The sequence below is a fragment of the Clavelina lepadiformis genome, chromosome 2 (genome assembly GCF_947623445.1).
Source record: "Clavelina lepadiformis chromosome 2, kaClaLepa1.1, whole genome shotgun sequence".
Classification (NCBI taxonomy): Eukaryota; Metazoa; Chordata; class Ascidiacea; order Aplousobranchia; family Clavelinidae; genus Clavelina; species Clavelina lepadiformis.
In genome coordinates this window covers 6,289,423-6,312,957 of record NC_135241.1, presented here as the reverse complement: position 1 = coordinate 6,312,957, position 23,535 = coordinate 6,289,423, and the positions used below count along the sequence as shown (strand labels likewise).

The window sequence follows — 23,535 nt, the reverse complement described above, 5'->3', positions numbered from 1 at the left end:
CCTAAGCTATTTCACCCTTACCTTCAGATAAATATATAAACACAATCCTCCAAACGACATTTTTCAAAAATCTGGTAGGGCGTTTATCGTCCCCAGCCCCCCTCCCCGCCCCGAGTTCAAAATAAACAAAATCATAAAAATTTGCTTTTTTTAAGTTTTCAAAAACGCCTAAAATGTATTTAATGTAGCATGTTCTTATTTTATGACCTACCTGCTGTAAATTGTCTAGAGCAGAAATTTGAAAATTGGTCACTTTCTTGGCTGAAGTACAAACAGAATTAGCATTTTTTGAATCTCTGCAAAATAAAATGTCAACACTTAGTACAAGTACTGTAAGCTATTCTTTCATGTAAACACTGTAAACACTGTAAACACTGTAAACACTGTAAACACTGTAAACACTGTAAACACTGTAAACACTGTAAACACTGTAAACACTGTAAACACTGTAAACACTGTAAACACTGTAAACACTGTAAACACTGTAAACACTGTAAACACTGTAAACACTGTAAACACTGTAAACACTGTAAACACTGTAAACACTGTAAACACTGTAAACACTGTAAACACTGTAAACACTGTAAACACTGTAAACACTGTAAACACTGTAAACACTGTAAACACTGTAAACACTGTAAACACTGTAAACACTGTAAACACTGTAAACACTGTAAACACTGTAAACACTGTAAACACTGTAAACACTGTAAACACTGTAAACACTGTAAACACTGTAAACACTGTAAACACTGTAAACACTGTAAACACTGTAAACACTGTAAACACTGTAAACACTGTAAACACTGTAAACACTGTAAACACTGTAAACACTGTAAACACTGTAAACACTGTAAACACTGTAAACACTGTAAACACTGTAAACACTGTAAACACTTGCAATTATTTTAGACGCCCAAGTTAAAAGGGTCGAGCTGGAAAAGTTGGCTTTACTTTTGTATTAGTATTTTCTTACCTCATCGTTTTCTGTACTGTCTTTTTCTGCGTCTTCTACCTTTAAGGACAGGCAAATCAAAAGAAGTAAACACAGACAGTTTGCAACCGAGTTAGAGAAGACTGAAAAGCCCTTTACTTTTTAAAAAATATTTGTGTTGAGGGCGCTCTGTGCCATTCCAGTCACTGCACAATTTTTGTAATTTGTGGACCAAGCCCAGTAGTAATTTGTGGACCAAGCAAGCAGACAAGGTTAGGTTATGGGCCTACTTCTTTGATAAATCCGGCAATCCTTCAACCCTATTGGAAAGTTTGCTTTCATGTCGCTTCAAATAGGGCCTATACCAAAAATAAGCAAATAAATGTAATGTCACAATTTGCGGCTATTTAGTGGTGTAACGTTTATACCCTAGCCTATAGTTAGCGAAAAGCATCGTGCTAAAGAATTAGCGTAATTATAAAGCAGATTAAAACAGAAAGTGGAAGTTATTACTTATCCTAGGTCTACCGCCTAGTGGGTCATACTCATAGGCTACAGGGCTAGCTTAACTGAAATACCGAAATAGCTTATTCAGCTACAGTGGTGGTATTATAGTTACTATAGTTCGTTACCTTTTAAAAATTGGCATTAACCTACTGATCTTTCGTAACTCATTGGATCTGTTAAATTCAGAAATTAGCCTAGTTTTGTTTTAAATTAGATATGCTCCCAAATGGCAGAATGGAAAATACGGCAGTTTTTGACAAGAACTTGTGCGTGCAAAGTTGTTTATTTAGCCTATGATAAATTATCGGGAAAATAAAAAGTTTAGCATTCACATTGATAAACCTTAAGCTTGCAGGTGCTACACTTTTCACTACATGGGATATGCTGCCTGGATCCTATAGTGGTAAACATGCCAACTACACCCTTGAAATTTTTCAAGACTAAGTTTGGTTTGGTGCACTCGAATGTCGTTGAAAACAAGACCCAGAGACTTTTTCAGACTGCAGAGTTTGGCATTGGCGCACTCAATACTGCTTTACATGAGCTTTAGTGCCGCACTTAAGGTGCATTATTTTGCACTTAATGACTTGGACAGAACTTTTGTGCGCTCAATTGATTTAGTAAGTAACAATGTAATGAACCTAACCAAAAACCCTAAAAGCATTGAATAATTTATAAGTTAAACTGTGTACATTACTGTGTAATTGCTCACCTAATTGCGCACTTCCATTGCATCTGAGCATTTTTGCACACCGCACTTGTCATTTTTGGTTGTTTGGTGCACACAAGATTTTGCTCAAAACAGCTATACTCTGCAGTGTGGGTGTTTAGATTAGCATTTATTGCAGACTGCAAAATGAACCATTTTTCACACCGATTTTATCTGTCCTATGACTCCTGCACCCAGTCACCTCAATTTTGCTCGTCCTGTACCCCTGAGATCTCGTCAAAAAGTGCCATGCTTTTCAGCCTGGCCTGCATCTGGGTCTAGTGTGGAAGTGCACAGCCACCTGACATTGCATTTAACCCAACGCAACTTAAACCTTAATCCAACTGATACAACAAAATACATACATGTATGCCCTACCGGAAAGTTTGCTTTAGGGCACAGGATAAATGCAACAAAAATGCTAACGCCAAAATTTGCGCACACCAACGTAAAAATTACAATATACAACAGAGGGTAAAGCAACAATTCTGGCGCATTATGCAAACTTTCCAGTAGGTCTTGCATGTTTATTCTTCGTCTCACTTTGTCACTTGAGTTTAGTCAGTTTTTGCAGAATCATTAGTTCGGTATGCAGTGTTTTAGAGTGACTTTATGTATTATGCATAATGTATCATGCTAGAAACATATGAGCTGGCATTAGCATTGGCATATATTAGTATCATTAGTATGTATTACTGGCAACTAGGTTGTATATATTTAAATACTTTCACTTTTTTCAGTTGTAGCAATTAAGTGATATTCATTGAGTAAAACAGTTAGGATTTTGATCCATGATGAATTTCATTTACTACTATATGTTCTTGATTGTTGGATTAGGTAAGTTAATGTTGAACAATGGCTGTTGTAACTTTCTTAACCTAACGTAGCAGGGTTTGACAATAAGCTAGTACTGGGTATTTTGGTAGTGATGCTGTAACCATACGGAAGCAACTATCGTGCTACAGTTTGGTTTTTGAAAGTAAATTGCTAATTTGTTTGTTTGTTGTGTAAATTACTGTTTTCTTTTTCCTAAAATGACGGTGAGAAAATGGCTGTCTCTTAAGTTTGACGAGATTAAGAAAATGATGTCGGTACTAGTACATAAGTATTAATGAATGGTGTTGCTTTAAAGGCACAGCATACATTTGCCATGCGCACTGAGTAGGCTTGCGGTTGGTTGACCATTTACTGGCAGCACTGAGAGGAGTTAAATTAAATTTTGTTGGAAACTTCCGATATCAATAGAATGTTTTTTTATTAATATAGGCTTAAGTTATTAGTACTAAGTTTCAAGTTATACAGAATATTGTGGTGCAAAACAGACATATCATACATGTAATTTGAACATGTATAGCAACCATTGTCTTTTAAAGCAATCAATAAATATTGATTTCAGTGAAACAAAATTATTTGGTTGGTTATTAGTTTCATGGACATTTTTATTACTCTATTATAATTTGCGCTCGAAGAATAAATGAACTCTTCACTGACAGCAACACCCAAAGGACATGTACACAACTGCAGTTACATATGAATGAATACGAGTTTCATATTGAAAACATGGGTACTTCTTCAATGTCCAAACAAATGCAATCTGTTTTTTAGTCCTACAGGAGAAAAATTACACAACAGTAATATGAGCTGATAGTATTATTTAATTTGGTTAATAATTATTTAGAATCTTTTCAACTTACATGCGTTAACAAAAAAGCCGTTTAAGATTGCGGACCTTGTGTATGATACATCAAGCTTAATTTTGGTGCTTATGTACATGCTTGAAGTACTGTCATAGCTTGCATTGCCTTTGATTGCCGATTTTATCCTACCGGAAAACTTTTTGTTGTTCCCTGCTATCTTGATAATTATTACATATATATGTAGTTATCTAAACCCAACTTAGTCTACTTATTAGTCTAAATCCAACGTTTAATTTAACTCTAGTTAGGATATATGAAAAGTTGGTATTAGTTAACTAGAGTTAAATTAAAGGTTGGATTTAGACTAGTAAATAGACTAAGTTTGGTATCCTTCTAACATAACTGCTTGTCTTTGACAAAGAGCCACATCAATTTTTTATTGTTAAATGGTTTACTTCTTAAATCGTATGTTAATTGTTTAAACCAGTGTTCTTCAATCGGGGCAATTTGATACATCATGGTCATTTTGTCAAACATTTATCACAATTGGGGTGCGATTTCTACAGAAAGGAAATTAGTAAAAGTTAAAAGTACATCTATATGACATGGTTATACTGTTTTGCAACTCAATTATTTAATCAATTTGTTGGGCAAAGTTTCAATCAAGTCCTAGATCAGGATTGGGATAGTCGTAATCGTTATTTATAAAAACCAATTGTCAGTTATTAGCATTTTTTTAGTTATCGCTCTATATTCAAATAAATTCAAGATACAGTACACCTTTAGTGATCGGACGGTTATTCTATTGTTTGGACTGCAAAGACATAGTATATAATCAATTGATTATATTTGATTGAAAGGCTACCAGAGTATAAAAATAATCGCTTTATTTGTAATAAGTTAGCTGTTAACTCAAATTGTAATCGACTTCCCAGTAATAGTAACGATTAACTTTTATCCCTCGTAGAATTGAATTAAATCGTTAACTACTTGGCAGTTAGGCATGGCCAACAATAGAAAGTTGTTTTTTAATACTGACTAGACTGCACAGTCAAGCAAGTATCATTTATTGATCGCTGTTAATGCCTTTGATGCATAATATAAAACGGAAATATAGAGCAATGTGAGCTACATAAATATCAGTTAAAACAGGATAACTGTTAGAAGGGGTACAATTTATGCATATTTATCTACATATTTTTAAAAAATATTGCACAAAATTTTGTAGGTGTGATGTATATAAAACCTGTTGCAGTCAAATTTTAGTTAATATTTTTCTTTTTATTTCAAAGCTATGTAACAATTTTATGAGTTATTTCATTAACGTTCTAGAAGTACATAATCAACCAAGCTCTGGAAGTTGTATGAACAGTAAACAATTTATTCATCCAAAACATGCAGCTTATTCGAATTATTTGATCAAGTTTGCAGGCCTGCAGTTAGATCAGGCTGCCCACTATACCATAATTGTCTTGACCTAATCAAGCCTGGTGGACATGCCGTATGACTTAAACTGAACTGCTTGCAACCTGGCAAACCTGCTTTAAAAAACTTTCAGACAAACACCAGATGCAAGGCTCACAGTAGTTTACACCTATGGGTTGAATTTGAAACTGAAAACTATTTGTTTGTTAAATGTATTTGCGCTTGGTTTTGTGTTTGTTTTGTCTGTCTTGTCTTCGCTGGCAGACTGCATATATTTTCAAAATTCAGTCAAACAAAGTTAAAGTAATAGGGTCAAATTTGATGCAAAACTCCTGGAGAGTGGCGACTTTTCGAAAATATTGACTACCACTGGTTTAAACAAATTTGAGTAGCTCAAGTTCTTTATACCAGTTTTTATCATGTTTAATTTAAACTGATCGTTTATGGTTGTGAAACAGTGCCGGAAGTTTTTGGAGTGCGTGTTACATTGGAAAGTGGTCGAACTGGTGAGATTCCAGTGGAAGTGACTCAGGGAGAACCAAAGACGCTTCAATGTAATTACCAAGCAACGTCAGGCAATGGTGAAACTCAGTAAGTACTTAAATCACTTAAAATATATGTACAGAGCTTGAATGATCAGTTAGTAAATACCTATAATTTATTGATGGCGGCTTATAACTGGTGAAATGCAACAAAGTTTATGACCATTTGCAAATTGGCTGCAAATTTATGATGATAAATTTTGAGTGATAAAATATAATGGTATATAATTTTGAAATTTTTAAAATGTAACATTCTCATAACTTCAGGTATTAGAATATCGTTTTCCCGATTCTGTGTTAGGTGTGTATTGTGTAATATAACCATTTCATAAGGGTAATTTTGATATTTTTGTAGAATAAACTGGTTGTACGACCATGATTCTTCCACCACTTCACAACAACATATTGTTTTTAATGCAAAAGTTGTTGAGGGCAAACAAGATCAGTATTCTTTTGTCAATCCAGCTAGTTTACAAATCAAATCTGCAACAAAAGACTTGGCAGGTATGCTTATCCGTATATCAGTCTGTTCAACTGTTTTCCTATGACCCTCTTTTTCCTCTTTGGGAGTTTGTTATCATAATCTCAGTCATATGCAGAGTATAATTATATAGTATACAGTATATAGCCTACTTGGTTCTGCTCCGTAACCTTTGGTACACATTGAACATGCTGTATGAAGCAGGGAATGTTTACAACTTTTTTGAATAAAGACATGGCAGTGTGTGTTATCTTCCAGCTGCGTACAAAGTAGCAAACCAAATTGTTTCAGCTCGCACTGTGTGTTCAATTGTTAAGTGAAGCGATCAGTTGTATATACAGTATACAGCAAAAACTGGATGTTCAGCAGACATCCATTTTGCTGATGCTCAAGCCAAGCTGGGAACTCGTTAAAACTGGACGTTGCTTACAGTAATTCAGTATTTCTGTACAGGTTTCTATTCTTGTGCAGTGACCATAGTTAATGACGTACCAAGCTTAGACAGTGGGACTTACAATCTTACTGTTAATGGTGAGTTCACAAACTTCTTTAAAAAAGACTCAATTTTTAAATTCTTCAAACATAGCCTCAAACAGTTGAATTAAATAATTTCCTGAACTAATGTTTTACTAGACTAATTCATCTTCAGTTTTTTGTTTTAGAAAATTAACAATTTTTGCAATCAACTCTTTGTTTAATGTTTTGCTTTATCATGTTCCCTACAGTTCCTCCTTCCAAGCCCTCATGTCAGTTTACAAGTGATTACGCTCTTACCATTGGTTTCAATGCAGAATTTCGTTGTTATTCCTCCGAAGGTTGGTGTATGTTTGTAATTTATAATATCTATGTTAGACATTTCTGCAAGTGAGTCTAGAACTTTGAATCTGGAAGAAAATTCAGTTTTAAACAGAAAAGATACGATGCTGCCTCTGTCTTGCAGGTATACCAAGCCCACAATACACTTGGGTTAAAGATGGCCGAGATTTACCAGTAAATGGTCAAAATGTTGAAATTTACAAGAATACAAGCTATTCATACAACAAAGATACAGGCACCATGATGTTTTCCGTAAGAAATGCTTATTATGTTCCCAATCCTTGCAATAGTGTTTAGTACTTGTAGTGCATTATGTCTCCGATCATAATCTTACCATAATCTTTTGCAGAAAGTTGTGCCTGGAGATGCAGGAGTTTATTTTTGCAAATCCACAAATAAAGTTGGGGAAGAAATGTGCACTGCAGTCACCATAACTACAAGTATTTAAACTGTGTAATATATAATTGTGTAATGGAAACTGAAATAAGCGTATCAGTGAATCTTTAAGTGTTTTTGTCAAAATTTAACATTTAATTTGAGCTCTACTTCAGTAGTAAAATGCTAGCGGTTCGTGTGTTGGAAAAATATATCTATATCATTGGAAGTACACATTTTATGAGGATATATCATAGCACATCTATGGCATGAGTACCCTAGTAAATTATATTAAGTATGTTGTAACATACGTGAAAATGTTTTTGTATCAACCACCATGCAGACGCAGTATCCAGTTAACAATTACTACTTGCTGTTTTTCACTAAATGTGTCGTAAGGTAATTCTAACATCTATATCTTGCAGAGGATCAAGATGTGGGAATGATAGTTGGCATTGTCTTTGGCGTTATATTTGGTCTTTTACTAATTGGCGTGCTTGTTTGGTGGACTTGGAGAAAAGGCTACTGTGACGGTTAGTACATATTAAATGACCGTGCTTCCATGAAATAGATGTAAAGTTGGAATTCTTTACAGTAAATGATATATTACATGGCGCGATGCTATCGTCACTTCAGAAATAAAATAGACTGGTTACAAATACAGCTTTTTATACTGAAGTTAATATTTAACAAGATGTTTACTGTGTAATGTTCAAATTGTAGGGCTTGATATCGGGCTTCTTCTCCCATATAAGATTAAATTTAAAGTTGGTTTACCAAGCCAGTGACCATTGTCTTGTGCTTTCTTTGAATCTAACAATAGACACTAAAGTTACAACACACATAACTTTGTTTCAAAAGAAAAAATCTTTTAACAAGATTGTTTCTTGCTTAATATGACTTTTTTGTTGTGTAATGCTTTGTACAAATGGTTTGGTTTGCTTCATTGAATAATAAGCTAAGCAGTACAACAAAAATCTCACCTCAATTATGCTGGAATAAAGTATAAAAAATTGATCAAATGAAGAAACACTCTCAAATCATTAATGCAGTACTGTATATACTATATTTTGCTAACATGCAAAGATTTTCTTTGAAAGTTTTAATGGCAAAGACTTAACTTCTGGTATCATTTTTTTAGCTTTAGATTCAAAGCTATGTTTCAATGTTCATGAGAGATTTTTATCTTGTTAACCAGTCGAATATTGTAATGAGATGTGGTTATACTCGTAATTTTCAAAATATAAGTATATATACTTAAAAGAATTTGTAAATTTATATAACTAATATTAGCTAGTACTTAGTGTGATATTTATGGTTGTTGCAGGTATTACAAACAAAGACGAAATGGATGAGTGAGTTATGATTATGATGTATAATTTGTTAGATGTCTGATAGTTTTTAACTATTTTATCCTGGTACATTTAATAAATATGTGATTGTACAAGCTTTGCAGCAAACTTTCACCAAAGAGTGTTTTAACAGTCATACTTCATAATTGGTGTAGACCTGACATTTCTAGTTTCTGTTAGTGATAGTTAATGCTGAACTTTGACTGAGTTTAAGTAACATGCATATCCAACCTCATAGTATTGAAGATGATGGTTCTAATGATATTATGCTGGATGGCAATGGACCTGCAGTACACAAGCCACCAAGTGAATACAACGGTTCCACGGGAAAGGTGAGCTTTGATCTTTTAATGCAGAATATATATATATTTTTTTATGTAATCATCAAATTTTAATGACTTGTATGCCAGTTGCTAGTTGTGGTGAAATTGCTTTGATTTGATATTGATTGTTGAGCCATGGTAATCATTTTAGTTGGATTGTGCTTGTAGCAATATATGTTTCTCTAATTTGGAGTTAAGTTTTAAAATTGCCTTGCAATTTTTGGTGTGTTCAACCAAAGGAATGTAGCCCACTTTGTTACTAATAGCTGTGTAATTATGTTAAATTCTTAATTGAGTGGTTAAAAGTTAAATGGCCATACACCAGTTAAATTTGATGGTGGGTAATTTGTCTTTACTGGGAGCTGCATTGCTGTAATGTTTTGTTGTGGAATATTTGTTTATTTGTAGTATGTATTATTTCTTATTGCGGCATAAATTGTGGGACATGAATCAAAATTGGCTTAAACCAGAAATCATTCTTTTGAGAAAAAACAGTTTAGCTCTTCGGAGTTTATATTTTTATTCTCAATGATCTAAATGTAAATTTATCAGTAAAACAGCAATTTGTCCCATGGCTGAATTATGATTTAATGACAAAAACGTAGTCAAGTTCACAAGGTTATGAAAATAATTGTTTTTTACCTTTTGTACTTTTGTGCTAAAGCGTAATAAGAAAAAGGAATATACCAGATCAGTTGATCATAAAGAATTTCACTTCTTCTTTGCTTAATGCTAAAATTTTGTCAAGGTTGACTTGGGTTGGTTTAAAAATATGTCTCACAATTATTGACCCTAAAATGTTGTTTATGGTGCAGTGATACAACTAGTATTGTTACATGGTGATCTAGGTTGCTATTAACTTCTAATATGTCTTAGTTTGCTGGTGTCATATGTTGCTTAATTAGTATTTCTACAAAGGCTGCCAGTAATTAACCCAGCCCACGCTACCAGTGCAGTTACGGAGGTTAATAATAAACTTGCATAATTTGCAACTCGGCTTGTGAGCTTTTAACAAATTAACTCATTTTTACTGACTATTTTAAGTTTTGCCATTGATTTTGTATTCGGTGTAGTAAACATAAACTGGGCGATAAAACATTAATTATTATCAACTTAGTTGAATTGTTGTGACCTAATGATTGGTTACATACTTTCCTGAATATTCATACAATTTGGGAAGTCAGTAGTGGAAACAGGAAATCATAGTCTGACAATGTTCATTTTACTTCATTATATTCAATTCTGCAAAATGCAATTATTATAGTGAATTATACCTTAGTTTTGTAGTGGTTAAATTTTTGCATCAATAATTGTCGGCCTAAATTTAATTATTAACTTTGCCCTTAACAGCAAGAGGCATCCATGATGATTTAACAATTGAATGAATGAAGCACGGGATTGCTTGCTCTGGCATTCAAGCAATCGTATTTCAAGTTCATGTAACAAACGAACACAGCGTACTGATCAACATTGGTTGAACGTTATGAAGCGTTATAATTGTTACATTACATTGTATATAATTTAAAATGTTGTATATGCCTTTTCATTTTGATGTTTTTTTGTTGTTCATATTTGGATTTATAAATCTAATTCCAATGGCTAACATGCATGGAGTCGCATATGTTTCTATGCACATCAACTTACAAATGTTGCTAGTTTTATTTCCTATGGGGAATATATAGTTAGCCCATGAATGTTGAATAATGCTCTAGTTAATTGTTTAATCACAGATTATTATCACTATCCTTTTTGTCTGGAATTTTACTCCACCAAGAATAACTTGCATCATATAAAATGGATAAAACTTAATGATAGCTAGTGGCAGAAGTTCTTCTGTAATTCGTACCCACATGTGCATGCTCCTTGGGCCGTTTTTCTTTGTCAAATGCTTCCGCATGAACTAATCAAATTTATTTGTAATCACTTCTTTGCTTAATGAATTGCTTTGCGAGTTAAATTTATTTTGCTATTGTATCCTACTTTCTCAAAGCTTGTAGGAGTATTAACAGGCCATAGTACTTGGACCTTTCAGACAGTATGAATATATCAAGTTTTTTAATGATTTATTCATCTTATCCTACACAGGCATCTGACACAGCTGGCTCAAAGCAAAACCTGCCCGAAGGGGCTATAAGAGTTATGCCATAGCTCTCACTTCTTTCGACTAATGTTGTTTGCAAAATCAGGCGTAAAATGTTTGCATTTGCGATATGTGATAATGTTGTAAATATAAATTTGTTGATCTATTGATAATAATTAAGTAGTTAAAACATTGTTAGATTTGTAGCTTAATGAACATGCTTCTGTAATGTTTATTTTTGGGCTTACTAATTCATATATAAACAGTAGTTTCTTTTGTGGTATTTTTATCATGATGACCAACACGAATGGCTTGCTTTATTTATGATAATCATTTAATTCCAACATACTATAGTACAGTTTACCAATGTCGCTTTGGTTGGTGAGTAACTCAAAATTTAATTTGGTGCTATTGACTGGCGCATTTAAGGTGACTCAGTAATTATGAATGCACTGAAAACTGGATAACTTAGAAACGGTTCAGTTTTTGACAAATTATGACCAATTTCTAATGCCCGTTTAAGTTGTTTTAGCTTGTTTTAAATATGACCTTGCGTCCAGTTTCTTTCAGACCAACTAAATTAGTTAATTTTTCCATAGCAGTAATTCGCGATATTGGTGTACCAAGGAGTGATTTTAGTACGTTTATTGCAGCAATATTGTTGTTTTTTTGTTCGTTTTTAGTTTTGTATGATGGCTAACTTTCGGTTGAATAATTTTTTAAGTTTAAAATTTTTTAGCGTTTCTTTGAGTGCTATTACGACGACTGCTTACGTTTATACGTTGTAAATACTTGATATTATGTTTTTGTAGAAATATTACAATTCAATATTATTTTATGCATATCTAAAAACTAAGGAGTGATAATGACTGGTACAACTGCTACTGATGTCGTAACCATATTGGTACTACAACCATTTCCTTACCTTATCTATTTCACAACAAGCTGGATTGAAGACTAATTTACAGTTATTTCTAATATTAGGATGAATGCGTAATTTCGCATACGTATCACTTGCACTGTATTTCGTTTGTACGCCTTGAAATTGTACATAAACACCCACTGAAATTTTTCTTTGGTTGCGTTTTACACAACTGTTCCACAAGTATGTTGGAACAGTTTTACGGACGACCAACAGCGGAAAAGCTGTACAGGATATTCGGTCAGTACACAAAGCCATAGCAGCTGAAAGAGCGATAAGGCGACCGAAGGGTGTAATGAAAACCGTAGCCTTTTGAGAGAACGTGGATGTCGGCGCAGGAAAGGGCGCTTGTTTGTTCGAGTGTTAATTTAGAAGGCTTTGTTTGCTCTACACTGCGCGCGCAAAGTGAACGCCAGTTAAAAATGCAGGTAGGTTTATTTGCAAAGAGTCGACTATTCTGAAATGATTTCGTTTCACGCCAGAATGTATCTGCCGTAATCTTGTTCGTACAACACACTTAAATCTGTTCGTAATTGAACGTAATGACAGTCCAAACGCCGCCATTAATCGGCGATCGTTGTCACGAATACGATACGTCATCGGTAGCCAGGCGTAACGACATGGCTTCAGATTGTGTGCCCTGTGATTATGGTATGACGTAAGAAAATAGAACGCCTCCACCATTCGTCATTGGACAATTTCTCCCTTTATCAAAAGAGAAACGCTTTTATATAGTTGGCTTAATGTCACGTGTCGCCATATTTAAACAATGACGATAATATGAAAAGCGGAACTTAATCTTTACATTTGCTTTCTATGTTGAATTACGAGCAAATAATACTTGTTTTGTATCAGCACCGGTTATATACCTCTCAAAATTTCTCAGTATAGAAGGCTAAATGACCAAGGAATATTGTTGGCGTTGAACGTACGACATAAAAGCAACGTCTTGGTAAGGTATGATAATTTTGTCTTTACCCTCGGAGAAATGTTTTTGCTCGACTTACACTTAAACCCGGCGAGTATTCCTTAACGCTCCATTTGGTAATGTATGCTTTCACAAAGACGTAGGCTAGGTATTCAAACAGTACAGCGTTCCAATCCAAACAACAGGTGTCGGAATCATTCAACTGTAAAATTGATTATCGCTATAATTGATTTCAATCTCAAAATGCCTTATTTTAGTTTAATGTGCTTTATATTACACCCTAGTGACGTGGACGTTTGAAGAATTATGTCTGTTAGAGGTCGCTGTAATTTATTACACTTAGCCGTGTACTTCGGTTCATATCGCATTTTGTTGTTAACATTTTGCAGCTCTGCAGGATAAAAAAGAAACTTGACATATGTATCAAAGCAAACTTTTTCTATGCAATTATTTGAGTAAAACAAGATTGCCTCGCGTTTTTCCGATAAACGCTGTAGCCTACAAGCCTACCGTATTTTCTTGATTGAACGCCGGCTTTAAATAGAAGCGGTAACGAACGATGCTAAAATATTACTCTATTGGAAGTCGTCATCTAGACAAAGTTGAACGCCCGCTGCGTACCGAATTGGAAGTGTGAAAACTTTTTTTCGACAATTGTGAGCGGTCTCTTAGAGACTTAGAGTAAGCATCCGCTGATTAGGCCTAAACAAAATTAAAAGCACGATAAAAGAGTCCGATCGTCTGTTGATCTGATTAAAAAATAGAAGCCGCCCTCCATTAGAAGTGGCGCAAAATAATTAAAAATATAAAAATAGTAGCCGCCGCTTCTATTCGAAAAATTATGGAACTGAAAGTTAATTCGTAAACTGGAAAAATTACAACAAATAATATCAGTTTGTGTTTTATTTATATCTGCACACAATAATTATAACACTGGTCAACAAAAAATTGGGCATGCGAAGAAATCTTGTTTCTTTGATATAATTTGAGATTGCTGATTTCAAAAATAACATTACTTCACAAAATAGCTAGTCTGGTTATCTCTAATTTTTGAAAAATTACCCTTGTAACTTCTTTTTCCTACTGTTCCGTGTAAAATAGATTAATCACTAGCTCCTCAGCACGAAAAAAGTTGCATTTTATAAGTTACTACTTGCATACTTCTTTAAAACTGCAGTGAATGTGACCAATAGGATCGATTACGTGACGCACTGGTTGAATGGTAACAGATACAAATATCACATGTGCCATTACTCATCAATATGCTGTATGAGAGAAAAGCTGTAAATAAACAGATTAAATACGCTACATTTTAAAAATCGCACGTCTCATAGCTCATCTGAGGAAATGCTTTTTTGCAAGACTTGTATTTTTTAGTCTGTTTTACATAAAGGCAAACATGAGACACAACGGTAATCAGTTATAATAAAACCAACTCAGCGTCTTTGATATTACTTTAAGTCTTCCACTGATTTGATATTTTGAGAGAAACTTTCACCTAGCATCTCACTTTGCAACACTTCGACTTTTAACTGGCAAGTCATTCAATTTTCCGGCGATGTAAAGGTCTTTGAAGCCAATCATGGATGTTCAATTTTGTAACCGCACAACTCCAATTTCCTACTTTCTCTGTGGTCTCACCCAGTATATAAAGCAAAAAATACAGTAGAATCTGTTAAAGCATTCAACATTTTCATGAAAAACTTTAGTCACTTCAGCTTTATGAAACTAAGTTTAAATTACTGCAGTCCAACAATGATACGAGTTTGATTGACACATTTTTGGAATGTTTTTTTCATTGAACAAGCTCTTAAACAGGATCGATAGGTCTTAATTTGTTGCTATATGTACAATTTGTATGAAATATCAAGCTTACCTTATGAGTTGTAGTACAAATTCGGTTGGGTTCTTGTCTAATCTGTATTCTGACTCGAAAAAGCTTTCAGAAAGGTTGCGGTTCTAATTCAGAAACACTCCAAACTTATCAGTTGAACGTGCATTGTATTAGATTGACTTCTCCGTATTTAATTGATATACAGTAGAATCAGCTTAATATGACCATAGCCTTTCTATGACCATTTTGGTGTGGTCCCGAATTTGACCATACTGTACAGTACAAAACTCTCTGTTTATTATGACTAGTCTTCGGATATTATGATCACTTTTTCCATCTTCTTCTATCAACTTTTCGTGTCAATTATGCTACTTGAAAGGTACTATTGTGTCACTTGTATTCCCAATTCACTTAGCCTAATCACGTTCATTTTAATGTTATTGCTTAATGTTAACGAAGTAAATGACGAATTTCACATTTTTTGTCGTTTTACGCCTAACTGTATCGATCCTGGTGAGGTTTAACTGTAGCAGTTTCAGTTATTGTGACCATTCGGATTTTATGACCAAAATAGTCTCGTCCCAATACTACTAAATATTAACTGGAACATTAACATACTTCTTGCCGGTATTCAATGGTGGACATTTAAGCTTCTTTTCTCTTGTGTTAGTTAACATGCTTCACTTTTCTTTTTTGCTATTGCAGATACACGGCTACTACGGGTCCTTGGTAATATTGAAATATACAACTTTGTCCTTCAGACTGGACCAGTTTGTGGTATAGGATTTCAAATTATTTCAAAAGTCCTTTTTCTCATTTTTGTGTCTATATTTCACTCCCGCGTGTTTGCTACACACAAATACAGTAATTATCGTAATGATTTCTTGGGCTCACTTCAAAACATAGATAGTCCAGATCCTGACTTCTTCCTGGGGCTAGAGAAATGCAGATTTTACCAGCTTTCTGGGTATTCCTAGCTCAATCCTTATCTCTCTTACTTGCCCCAACAGTATGACTAACTTTGATTGTTGATGTGAGTAAATGTGCGCATCAAACCTAATTGATCTGCACATATTTTGGACAAATGAAAAGTAAATTCATTGCTTAATGTCAGAATGTAAAGCTGTATTCAAGGTGAATGTCAAAATAAAGTTAAAGAGAAATAGCAGTTTTTAACAACGTCGATGTTGTTTAAGTTATAACAAATTCTTTCCATAAATAGCATTAGGAGCCCATGTTTTTGTAACAATTCACGAAAAAGTGTTACGTCCAATATCTGTTATACAGTCGACTCCGCTTAATTCGGACACTTTGGTTCCGCTCAGTTTTGGCCGAATTAAGCGGAGAAACGGCTTTGTCCGAATTAAGCAGACAATCAATTGTTCGTTTCATGGTCATGCGTAAAGGCAAACAACGCATTTAAAATACTGTAGTGTTGCGTAATAAGTGAATTGCACCTGCGCTATACTGCAATAATTGGCACTGATCGCATAAAACGCACAAGAGTACGAGTAAATGAGTACGCATTAAACGCACATTCTGAGTCGCTTCCTCTTTAATTTGTCTTTAAACCTCGTCCACGAAGCATAGTCTCTTCACGTTGTTCACGCAGATTTGCATCATTTTTCTGCCAATCTTGCAAAGTACGTTTTGATATCCCCACCAACGCAGCTAACTGCCGAACTGTCAAGGAAGCGTCGTCATTTTTTTCTTCGTTTACTTTAGTGAGCAATTTCACTTTTTCTTCTAAACTTTTCTGTACCATTCTGTTCTACAAGATGGTCGCAATGTTACCGAAGTAAAAGCGAATATGAAACTTGCACGGCGTTATATGAGTTCACTGTCCATTGTTACCGCATCAATGGTCATTGTTTCACCATAATCACTCATTATGCAACTGCACCTTGTGTTAAAACCAACCAAGTACTATTTATTGTTTCATAACCTAACGATGTAACGATAGGAATTGCGAACCTGTGTCCGAATTAAGCGGAGAATTGTCCGAATTAACGGGAGTTTTTTACGTTCAATTTTTACTTTTGTTCCGTTCCCGAGCATTTTGGCCGAATAAAGCGGTTGTCCGGGTTATCCGGTGTCCGAATTAAGCGGATTCGACTGTATTTCGCATTGTGGGCAAATAAGATTTTAAGGTTATCGTGCTTATTCGCAGCCTTAAAACTTGATAAGGTTTATTTTTTGAATTTTCCTTACAGTATGTTGCTTCAGTGAGTCTCCGCTGAACAGTGGCCGGCGATTACTATAATCTTTAACCAGTCGTGACGACACTATTAAAACGTTTTACTGTATTAGCTATATCGACTGATATATAATCTCTGTGTCATTTACAGGATGCCCTAAGGTTAACGTTCAACCAAAGTGATATGTCGTAATTAAGACCTATGAAAGTAACTGTTTCATATTTCCATGGATGGTTATAGGCTAGGCTAGAAAGTGACAAATGACCATACAGGATGTTGTAAAACGTATCGTGCATTGGCTTCAAGCCTCTTGTTTAGGCTACTACGAAAATATAAATGAGATAGAAATATATTTCATGGGCATCGCTAGATTAGAATGAAGTTGGAGAGTGAGCAGTTACATTTCCTATTGCTTGCTATAGCCTATATGTTGAAGTTTGACATATCGGTAGCCTCTACAGTCTACAGGGCAATTATGATAACAAACGATGCTAAGTTAAGAAATTAAACCTAACAAGAAAGTAATTGTAAACTTATGTTAAGTGAGTTACACTACAAAACATGTTTGCACATAAGCATACGAATTTTATGTTTTTGTGCCAGTTTAGGTTAAGTATTGATTCAGTAATGTTTTTTCTAAATTTGAAAATCCACTTTCCTTCGATTTCACAGGTTTTACAGCAAATTTAAAATACGTTTCATGTTACTTCACGAAGCAAAAAAATTATGATGATTAGATATAATTGATAGCGTTTTTCACTATAACGATAATAACCCGTATGTAGGCCTATACCCAAGAACGATTTATGCTTGTCCTATAGCCTACTCAAAAATGCAGACAAGTTTGCTAGTAAAAGTATCGTTATTGTAGACTTATATTGTTGCCCACCCATAGTACTCAAACTTAAGAAATTGAAGTGGTTTGTGATAAAAAGACAATAATTGGCATTTAAACGCATGAATAGCAATAAACAGAAGGAAGAATACGCTCAGGTACCGTACCTATACATGAAGTAAGATAGACTGATGGAAACATGCGACCGATAATATAATTAATCAGAGATAGAAAACTTCGGTCGCTGACTAGACTGAAACAAGGTGTTTGTTTAGGAACACTTGGCTAGCAATGCTAACGTTTTATTGACTAAACTTGCGTTACCATCTCAAATCAACGCAAGTTGTTGGTAACGGTGCATATCTGGCGCAACAGGCGGGCCTATAGCTCCACAGTCCACACACATGAACGTCTTTAGTGGGAGGGCCTAGAGTCTAGGCCCTAGACCAGGGGTGACGAACCTATTCGATGACGCGGGCCACTTTGTCAGTTACGGCTGAGCAAGCGGGCCGCACAATTTTTTTAACATTTTGCATAATAATTAGCATTCAAGCACAACCGCTTCATTTGGCATATTTTTAGCTGCTCCCGCGGCCGCAAAAAATACATCGATTGAGTGCGGCAATCTATTGAAGACATACTGCTGCAACTCAATTGTGCTATCAGCTTTTGATATCGCATTGCGCAAAGATTAGAAACAGGTGAAAGAAAGTTCAAGACTGCTGGTCTCACCGGACGCCTCGTTCAAGACTGCTGGTCTCCCGGACGCAAAATTTAACCCTAAATTCCGGAATTTTCCGGACGGTATGGCAACCCTAATTCCTATAAGTCCTATATGCCTTGCATGTATATGGGCGTTTGTCAAATCGTTTGGTGGGCCGCACAAAATTGTTTGGCGGGCCGCAGGTTCGTCACCTCTGCCCTAGACCTACACCCTCCACTTTTAAAAACCAAACGTGTTAAATAGTATTAGACCTACAGCAAAACTTGTGTCCGGAATTTTGGGTTACAAATTGAACCTAAATTAGCTTACTATTTATAGATTGCAAATGACGTCACAATTACACTTGCCGCCGTGTTAGAAGACGTACGTCATAAATTACCAACTACTGTACTTATAAATATGAGAGTAAGTTTTATTTCAGGGTGTTTTTAAAAAGAGATTTTAAGCCTTTACTCTTTCAGAATATATTTGTCCCCTTCAATGCAATCCCAAATAAGATATTGGGCCTTCTCACTTTGAAAAACGTTTCGCCATTGCTGTAACGGAGTAGTTTACATTTTTCTTTTTTTTGATTGTTTTGTATATGGTAGGCTACTGCCCGAATTGGGAACTAAACAGAAACAAGCGTCGTTAATACCTTGCCTAAGAGCATTACAACTGCAGTTATATAATTAATCACTGTTTATTGCAAATTGACGCATTGGTCAATTGATTGCTGCAATAATTAATTAAACTATTTTTAGTTATGAAACATTTCATATTTAAGAGTAGTCTATTCCTTGTCGTAGGCCTATATGGTGCATCGAGACAACTCGACACATCAGATATAAATTTTGCCATCTAACAAAAGAAGGAAATCCAGGACGTGTAGGCTATGTTATGAGCGTCTAAAAATATCATGCTATTCTGAAGTCCAGGAAATTCATCTCATCAGATTCTAAAAATATCATGCTTTAAAATGCAAAAAATGAAGTAGAGATGATAATAGGCCTATTTGTATGCTGTGTAGGCTGCTGTCGTTCGGCTGCAGATTTCCAAAAAGTTCGATTCTACAAAGGAAAGTTTTAGCATAGACCTACAGCTTTCAATCTGCTTTATAATTTGAGAAAAACTTGTAGACTACATTTGTGTTAAAATGTCATACTCTTGTTCAAGATTTTTACAGTTTACTAACAAGGCTCATGTAGGCTAATGTTGACAGTTTTAAACATACCACTGTTGTGCTACAGTTAATTTTGTTAACAGCAGTATTCATATAAAAAATTGAAAAACGATTACCAGCATCATTACGAAAACGTCGTGAAATGTGTGTGCTCCAGGCATCTCCATTTCATCAAAGAAGTGGAATACAATATATGAAGTGGAGGTCAGTTTGAAAGCAGGAAATTAGTAAACTGCGGACTTTATGCGAAGAAATTTATGCAAATGCAGTCAATCAATAACCATATAACATGTTGCTATCCTTTGCATTAGCTGGTTAAAACTTTGCAAAATACCAGTATTGTCATTCCTAGTCAAAATCGATTTCTTGTACAGTTTGAAAACATATTGCATCGCAGAAGTCGATTATTACCAGGTTCGTAAACTGACGTTTTGATGTAAAAACCTGTGTTCAGACGATCGATAAAGTGTGATAAATCAATACCGCAGATTTTTAGAGAGTATGCGAGTTTTATGTGTGTGGAGATAATATTTTTGCCAGAGTGTTACATTAGTATTGGTTAAACGCTATCTATACCTCTATTACAGCAAATGTATGCTCATGCTGAAATGCTGGCTTACATTTCGATCGAGGCTTTGATTGCCATTTTGACGTTCGTCAGCAATTTGCTGGTACTTGTGGCAATTAGCAAATTTAGAAATCTCCAAACCGTGACCAATTATCTTATTGCAAACTTAGCTGTGGCGGACATTGGTGTTGCTCTTTTTGCTATTCCGAGCGCAATAATTCTACGCATAGGTAAGTTGTAGACTAAGCTATAGAACAAGAACACATGCCAACAAAGCAATACCAAATAACTCTGGTATATAGCTGTAATTATACTTCACTTCTTATTGCCTGCATGACTAAAAAATTGATATCTCCAGGATTACGAATTACTCCAACTGGCGACCATCTAGATGATGATGGCGTTGTAAATCGTGAATTATGTTTGATCATTGCTTCCTCTGTTCTATTCCTCACTCAAGTTTCTATATATAGTTTGTTCATTATAGCATTAGACAGGTTCATAGCCATCTACTTTCCACTCAGGTAAATCATAGTTTTGCAAAACGTTTGGTTTGTGTTAAATGGTATATTATATGTTCATATAGTATAGATTTAAAAAAGTAATAAGCTGTTAATGTACATGCTTTCTTTGATTCTCACTTTTTCAAGACGGAATTTATGTTACCTATATATACACAATACACATCAAACAAGTAATCTGTGACCTACATGCAGGTACCGCACCTTGGTTACAAAACAACGTGTGAAGATTTGCATGATCAGCACCTGGATTCTAGGTGGCTTGACTGGATTTCTCCCGCAAATCGGTTGGAATGCTGTTCATTCGGAATCAATGCAAACAATGTAGGTAAATATAAGAAGAGTATGGTATACTAATGGCTTGGTCTGTTAAATATTTAGGCGCAGCGTCTTGTAATACATCGCTCATTACATGCGCAAACTTGTTTACATTTAAAGAACGTAGAAGGTTATCATAAATCAAATGTTAAAAACATGAGTCATCAGCCACATAGTCCTTATAGCTGGTACACCAGATATCGTGCTGGAAATGTGGTTTTCATAAATAAACTTTCCAATCTTTGGTGACTTCTACATGTCTCTTGCCTATTCTTCGTTAAAATAAAAATCAGCAGTGATTTTCGAGAAATTGAGTTTTTTTCACTTTTCTTAATTTATTTGATGTTTTAACGTTTCCAAAGTTTCAGCGTTTTATTTTCAGAAACGACACTGATGTAACACGGTGTGCCTTCGAAGAAGTAATTAACATGGAATATATGGTCTATGTCAATTTTTTTGTCTGCGTTCTTCTTCCTTTATTGCTGATGTTTGTTTTGTATTATTTCATTTTTAAGGTATGAATAACCTACTGTAAAATCATGTATTGCAATGTTTTAACAATGTAGACTATATGGCGATATATTTGACACACTACTATAATTGGGTGTCAATTGAAATCACGTTGTGTGTAGACGGCCAAAAATCAACTACGAAAAATTTACTGCGATGTAAATTACAACGTGAGATCCAGAACTTTCAGACAATCATTGAATTCAATGCAACTAGCTTTGCAAATAAGAGAAACGAAGTTTTGTCAGCCTGCTGAATCGAACACAAAAGTTTCACTGCGCTCAAAAACTCTAAAAATCCAGCAAGACCAAAGAACCAACGAAGCTTTGAAACGTATAGATATCGAAGAAGAGGTACATTACATATTCCAGCGGTAGACCTACAAGTTATGTAAATAAGCATTAATTATATAACAATATGTATGAGGGGAACATTGTTCGTATCGAAAAATGTTGTTATCTTGGTTTGCTTTGGAGTAAACCACTTGATTTCTTAAAATATTGCAGAAATAGTGGACACTTAAGTCATCTTAACATACTTCTAAGTCGGATCGGTAGCCAAGTGGTTCGAGAGCTGGCCTTGCATCTGGCAACTATTCTGGCTTGTGTTCCATGTTCGATACCCAATGTAGCCATACCGTTGTAGTGCCCTTGGGCAAGGCATAAACAACACTTGCCCCTGTAGACATATCTAAATTCGGGCAATATTAAATAAAAAATTAAAAATAAACAAATAAAAAATGGCGGGACTTGCCCAAAGCTAGCTTGGTAACTGGGGCTCGAGCGACAAGGAATCATCGTCGGGTTTAAGTCGTGCAAAGTCTTTCCTCGCTCCAAGGGTAAAGATTTTCATACATTTTTCATTTCAATGCAAGATGCATTGATTTTCATTGACTTGCAGCTAAGCTACATATATTAAGACGTAATATTTTTACACAAGGCTAAAGAAACAACTGATTGCGTTGGACAATCTCAAAGAAAAGATTTAATTCAATCATTTGACATTCATGAAGAAGCACTTCCCACAAAAGTCCCGACGTCACAAGCCATAGGCATAAGTGGATATTTTTCCAATTCTTGGATAGGAAGGAAGTTTTCTTTTTCTTCGTACAATACTTCATCGTTAGATAATCTACAATCTGGAGAACCTTATGACAGCCGTTATTTAAGACGTAAAGCCCAGTACATAAAAAAGGAATTTCGTGCTGCTCGCAGTTTGTTGGTTGTCGTTGGTGTATTTTCCGCGTGCTGGTTGCCGTTACACGTCTTGAACTGTGTTACGTTATTTCAACCTGATATCTATCAGCCGACATGGCTGACTGATTCTGCCATTATTCTGTCTCATGCGAATTCAGCTTTTAACCCCTTTATATACGCATATCACCTGCATGACATGAGGGTTGCCTTCCAAAAAATTATCAAAAACCTTTGGAATCGCTTTGCATTGTTAGGTCACTGCCAAGACAAAATCAGCATGTGACGTTGCTATGTATAGCCTAACCCCAACTCACTTTAATACTAAACATGCCTAATTTCCATGACAAGATTTTTGCATTTCCACATATTATTGTAAATACCGTGTCCAATTATCCTCGCTGGTAAATTGTGGGTTAGCCAGACAATAGCAGACTTAACAGTCATGAAGTAGCCATAAAATTATTGGCATGACCGGGGATGGGTTAAAAATCAGAATACAAATCGAATCGTATGCATTGGGGCAAGGTTACTGCATTTTGCGCTTATTGCTTGATTAATTATTTATGCATTGCTTGTGCGGTGTCGGTAAGTTATGATTCTGTGATGATGAGTAAGTGAACAACCCAGTCAGAAATTTA

General features: G+C 35.1%; 2 protein-coding genes across 4 annotated transcripts; both read left to right on the top strand.

Annotated features, from left to right (window-relative positions):
- The first annotated feature begins 2,832 nt into the window (after nucleotides 1–2,832).
- On the top strand, nucleotides 2,833–12,253 carry LOC143445882 (junctional adhesion molecule A-like). Of its 2 annotated transcripts, none has more exons than XM_076945258.1 (11): nucleotides 2,833–2,987; nucleotides 5,671–5,803; nucleotides 6,110–6,258; nucleotides 6,689–6,766; nucleotides 6,961–7,050; nucleotides 7,176–7,303; nucleotides 7,401–7,491; nucleotides 7,852–7,959; nucleotides 8,754–8,781; nucleotides 9,017–9,110; nucleotides 11,187–12,253. In XM_076945258.1, the coding sequence occupies exons 1-11, from the start codon at nucleotides 2,942–2,944 to the stop codon at nucleotides 11,247–11,249; spliced, it is 1,008 nt and encodes a 335-aa protein (XP_076801373.1). In that variant the 5' UTR covers nucleotides 2,833–2,941; the 3' UTR covers nucleotides 11,250–12,253. The 2 variants fall into 2 exon arrangements, with proteins under 2 accessions (XP_076801373.1, XP_076801374.1); XM_076945259.1 differs by having other exon boundaries at nucleotides 10,452–12,253.
- A 4,963-nt stretch (nucleotides 12,254–17,216) lies between these two features.
- Nucleotides 17,217–23,535, top strand: LOC143446756 (adenosine receptor A2b-like). 2 transcript variants are annotated; one of them, XM_076946537.1, is made up of 7 exons: nucleotides 17,217–19,988; nucleotides 20,372–20,582; nucleotides 20,711–20,876; nucleotides 21,069–21,197; nucleotides 21,574–21,706; nucleotides 21,824–22,054; nucleotides 22,641–23,535. In XM_076946537.1, exons 2-7 carry the CDS (start codon nucleotides 20,375–20,377, stop codon nucleotides 23,178–23,180), a joined length of 1,407 nt encoding a protein of 468 aa, XP_076802652.1. In that variant the 5' UTR covers nucleotides 17,217–19,988; nucleotides 20,372–20,374; the 3' UTR covers nucleotides 23,181–23,535. The 2 variants fall into 2 exon arrangements, with proteins under 2 accessions (XP_076802652.1, XP_076802651.1); XM_076946536.1 differs by having other exon boundaries at nucleotides 17,218–20,198.

Bases quoted from the DNA above. Each gene is read 5' to 3' on its own strand.
- LOC143445882 (XM_076945258.1), top strand. From the start codon at position 2,942: ATGATGAATTTCATTTACTACTATATGTTCTTGATTGTTGGATTAG. The intron at 7,304-7,400 runs GTAAGAAATGCT...AATCTTTTGCAG, and splicing joins CAGGCACCATGATGTTTTCC to AAAGTTGTGCCTGGAGATGC. The intron at 7,492-7,851 runs GTATTTAAACTG...TATATCTTGCAG, and splicing joins TGCAGTCACCATAACTACAA to AGGATCAAGATGTGGGAATG.
- LOC143446756 (XM_076946537.1), top strand. From the start codon at position 20,375: ATGTATGCTCATGCTGAAATGCTGGCTTACATTTCGATCGAGGCTTTG. The intron at 20,877-21,068 runs GTAAATCATAGT...ACCTACATGCAG, and splicing joins GCCATCTACTTTCCACTCAG to GTACCGCACCTTGGTTACAA. The intron at 22,055-22,640 runs GTACATTACATA...TTTTTACACAAG, and splicing joins GTATAGATATCGAAGAAGAG to GCTAAAGAAACAACTGATTG.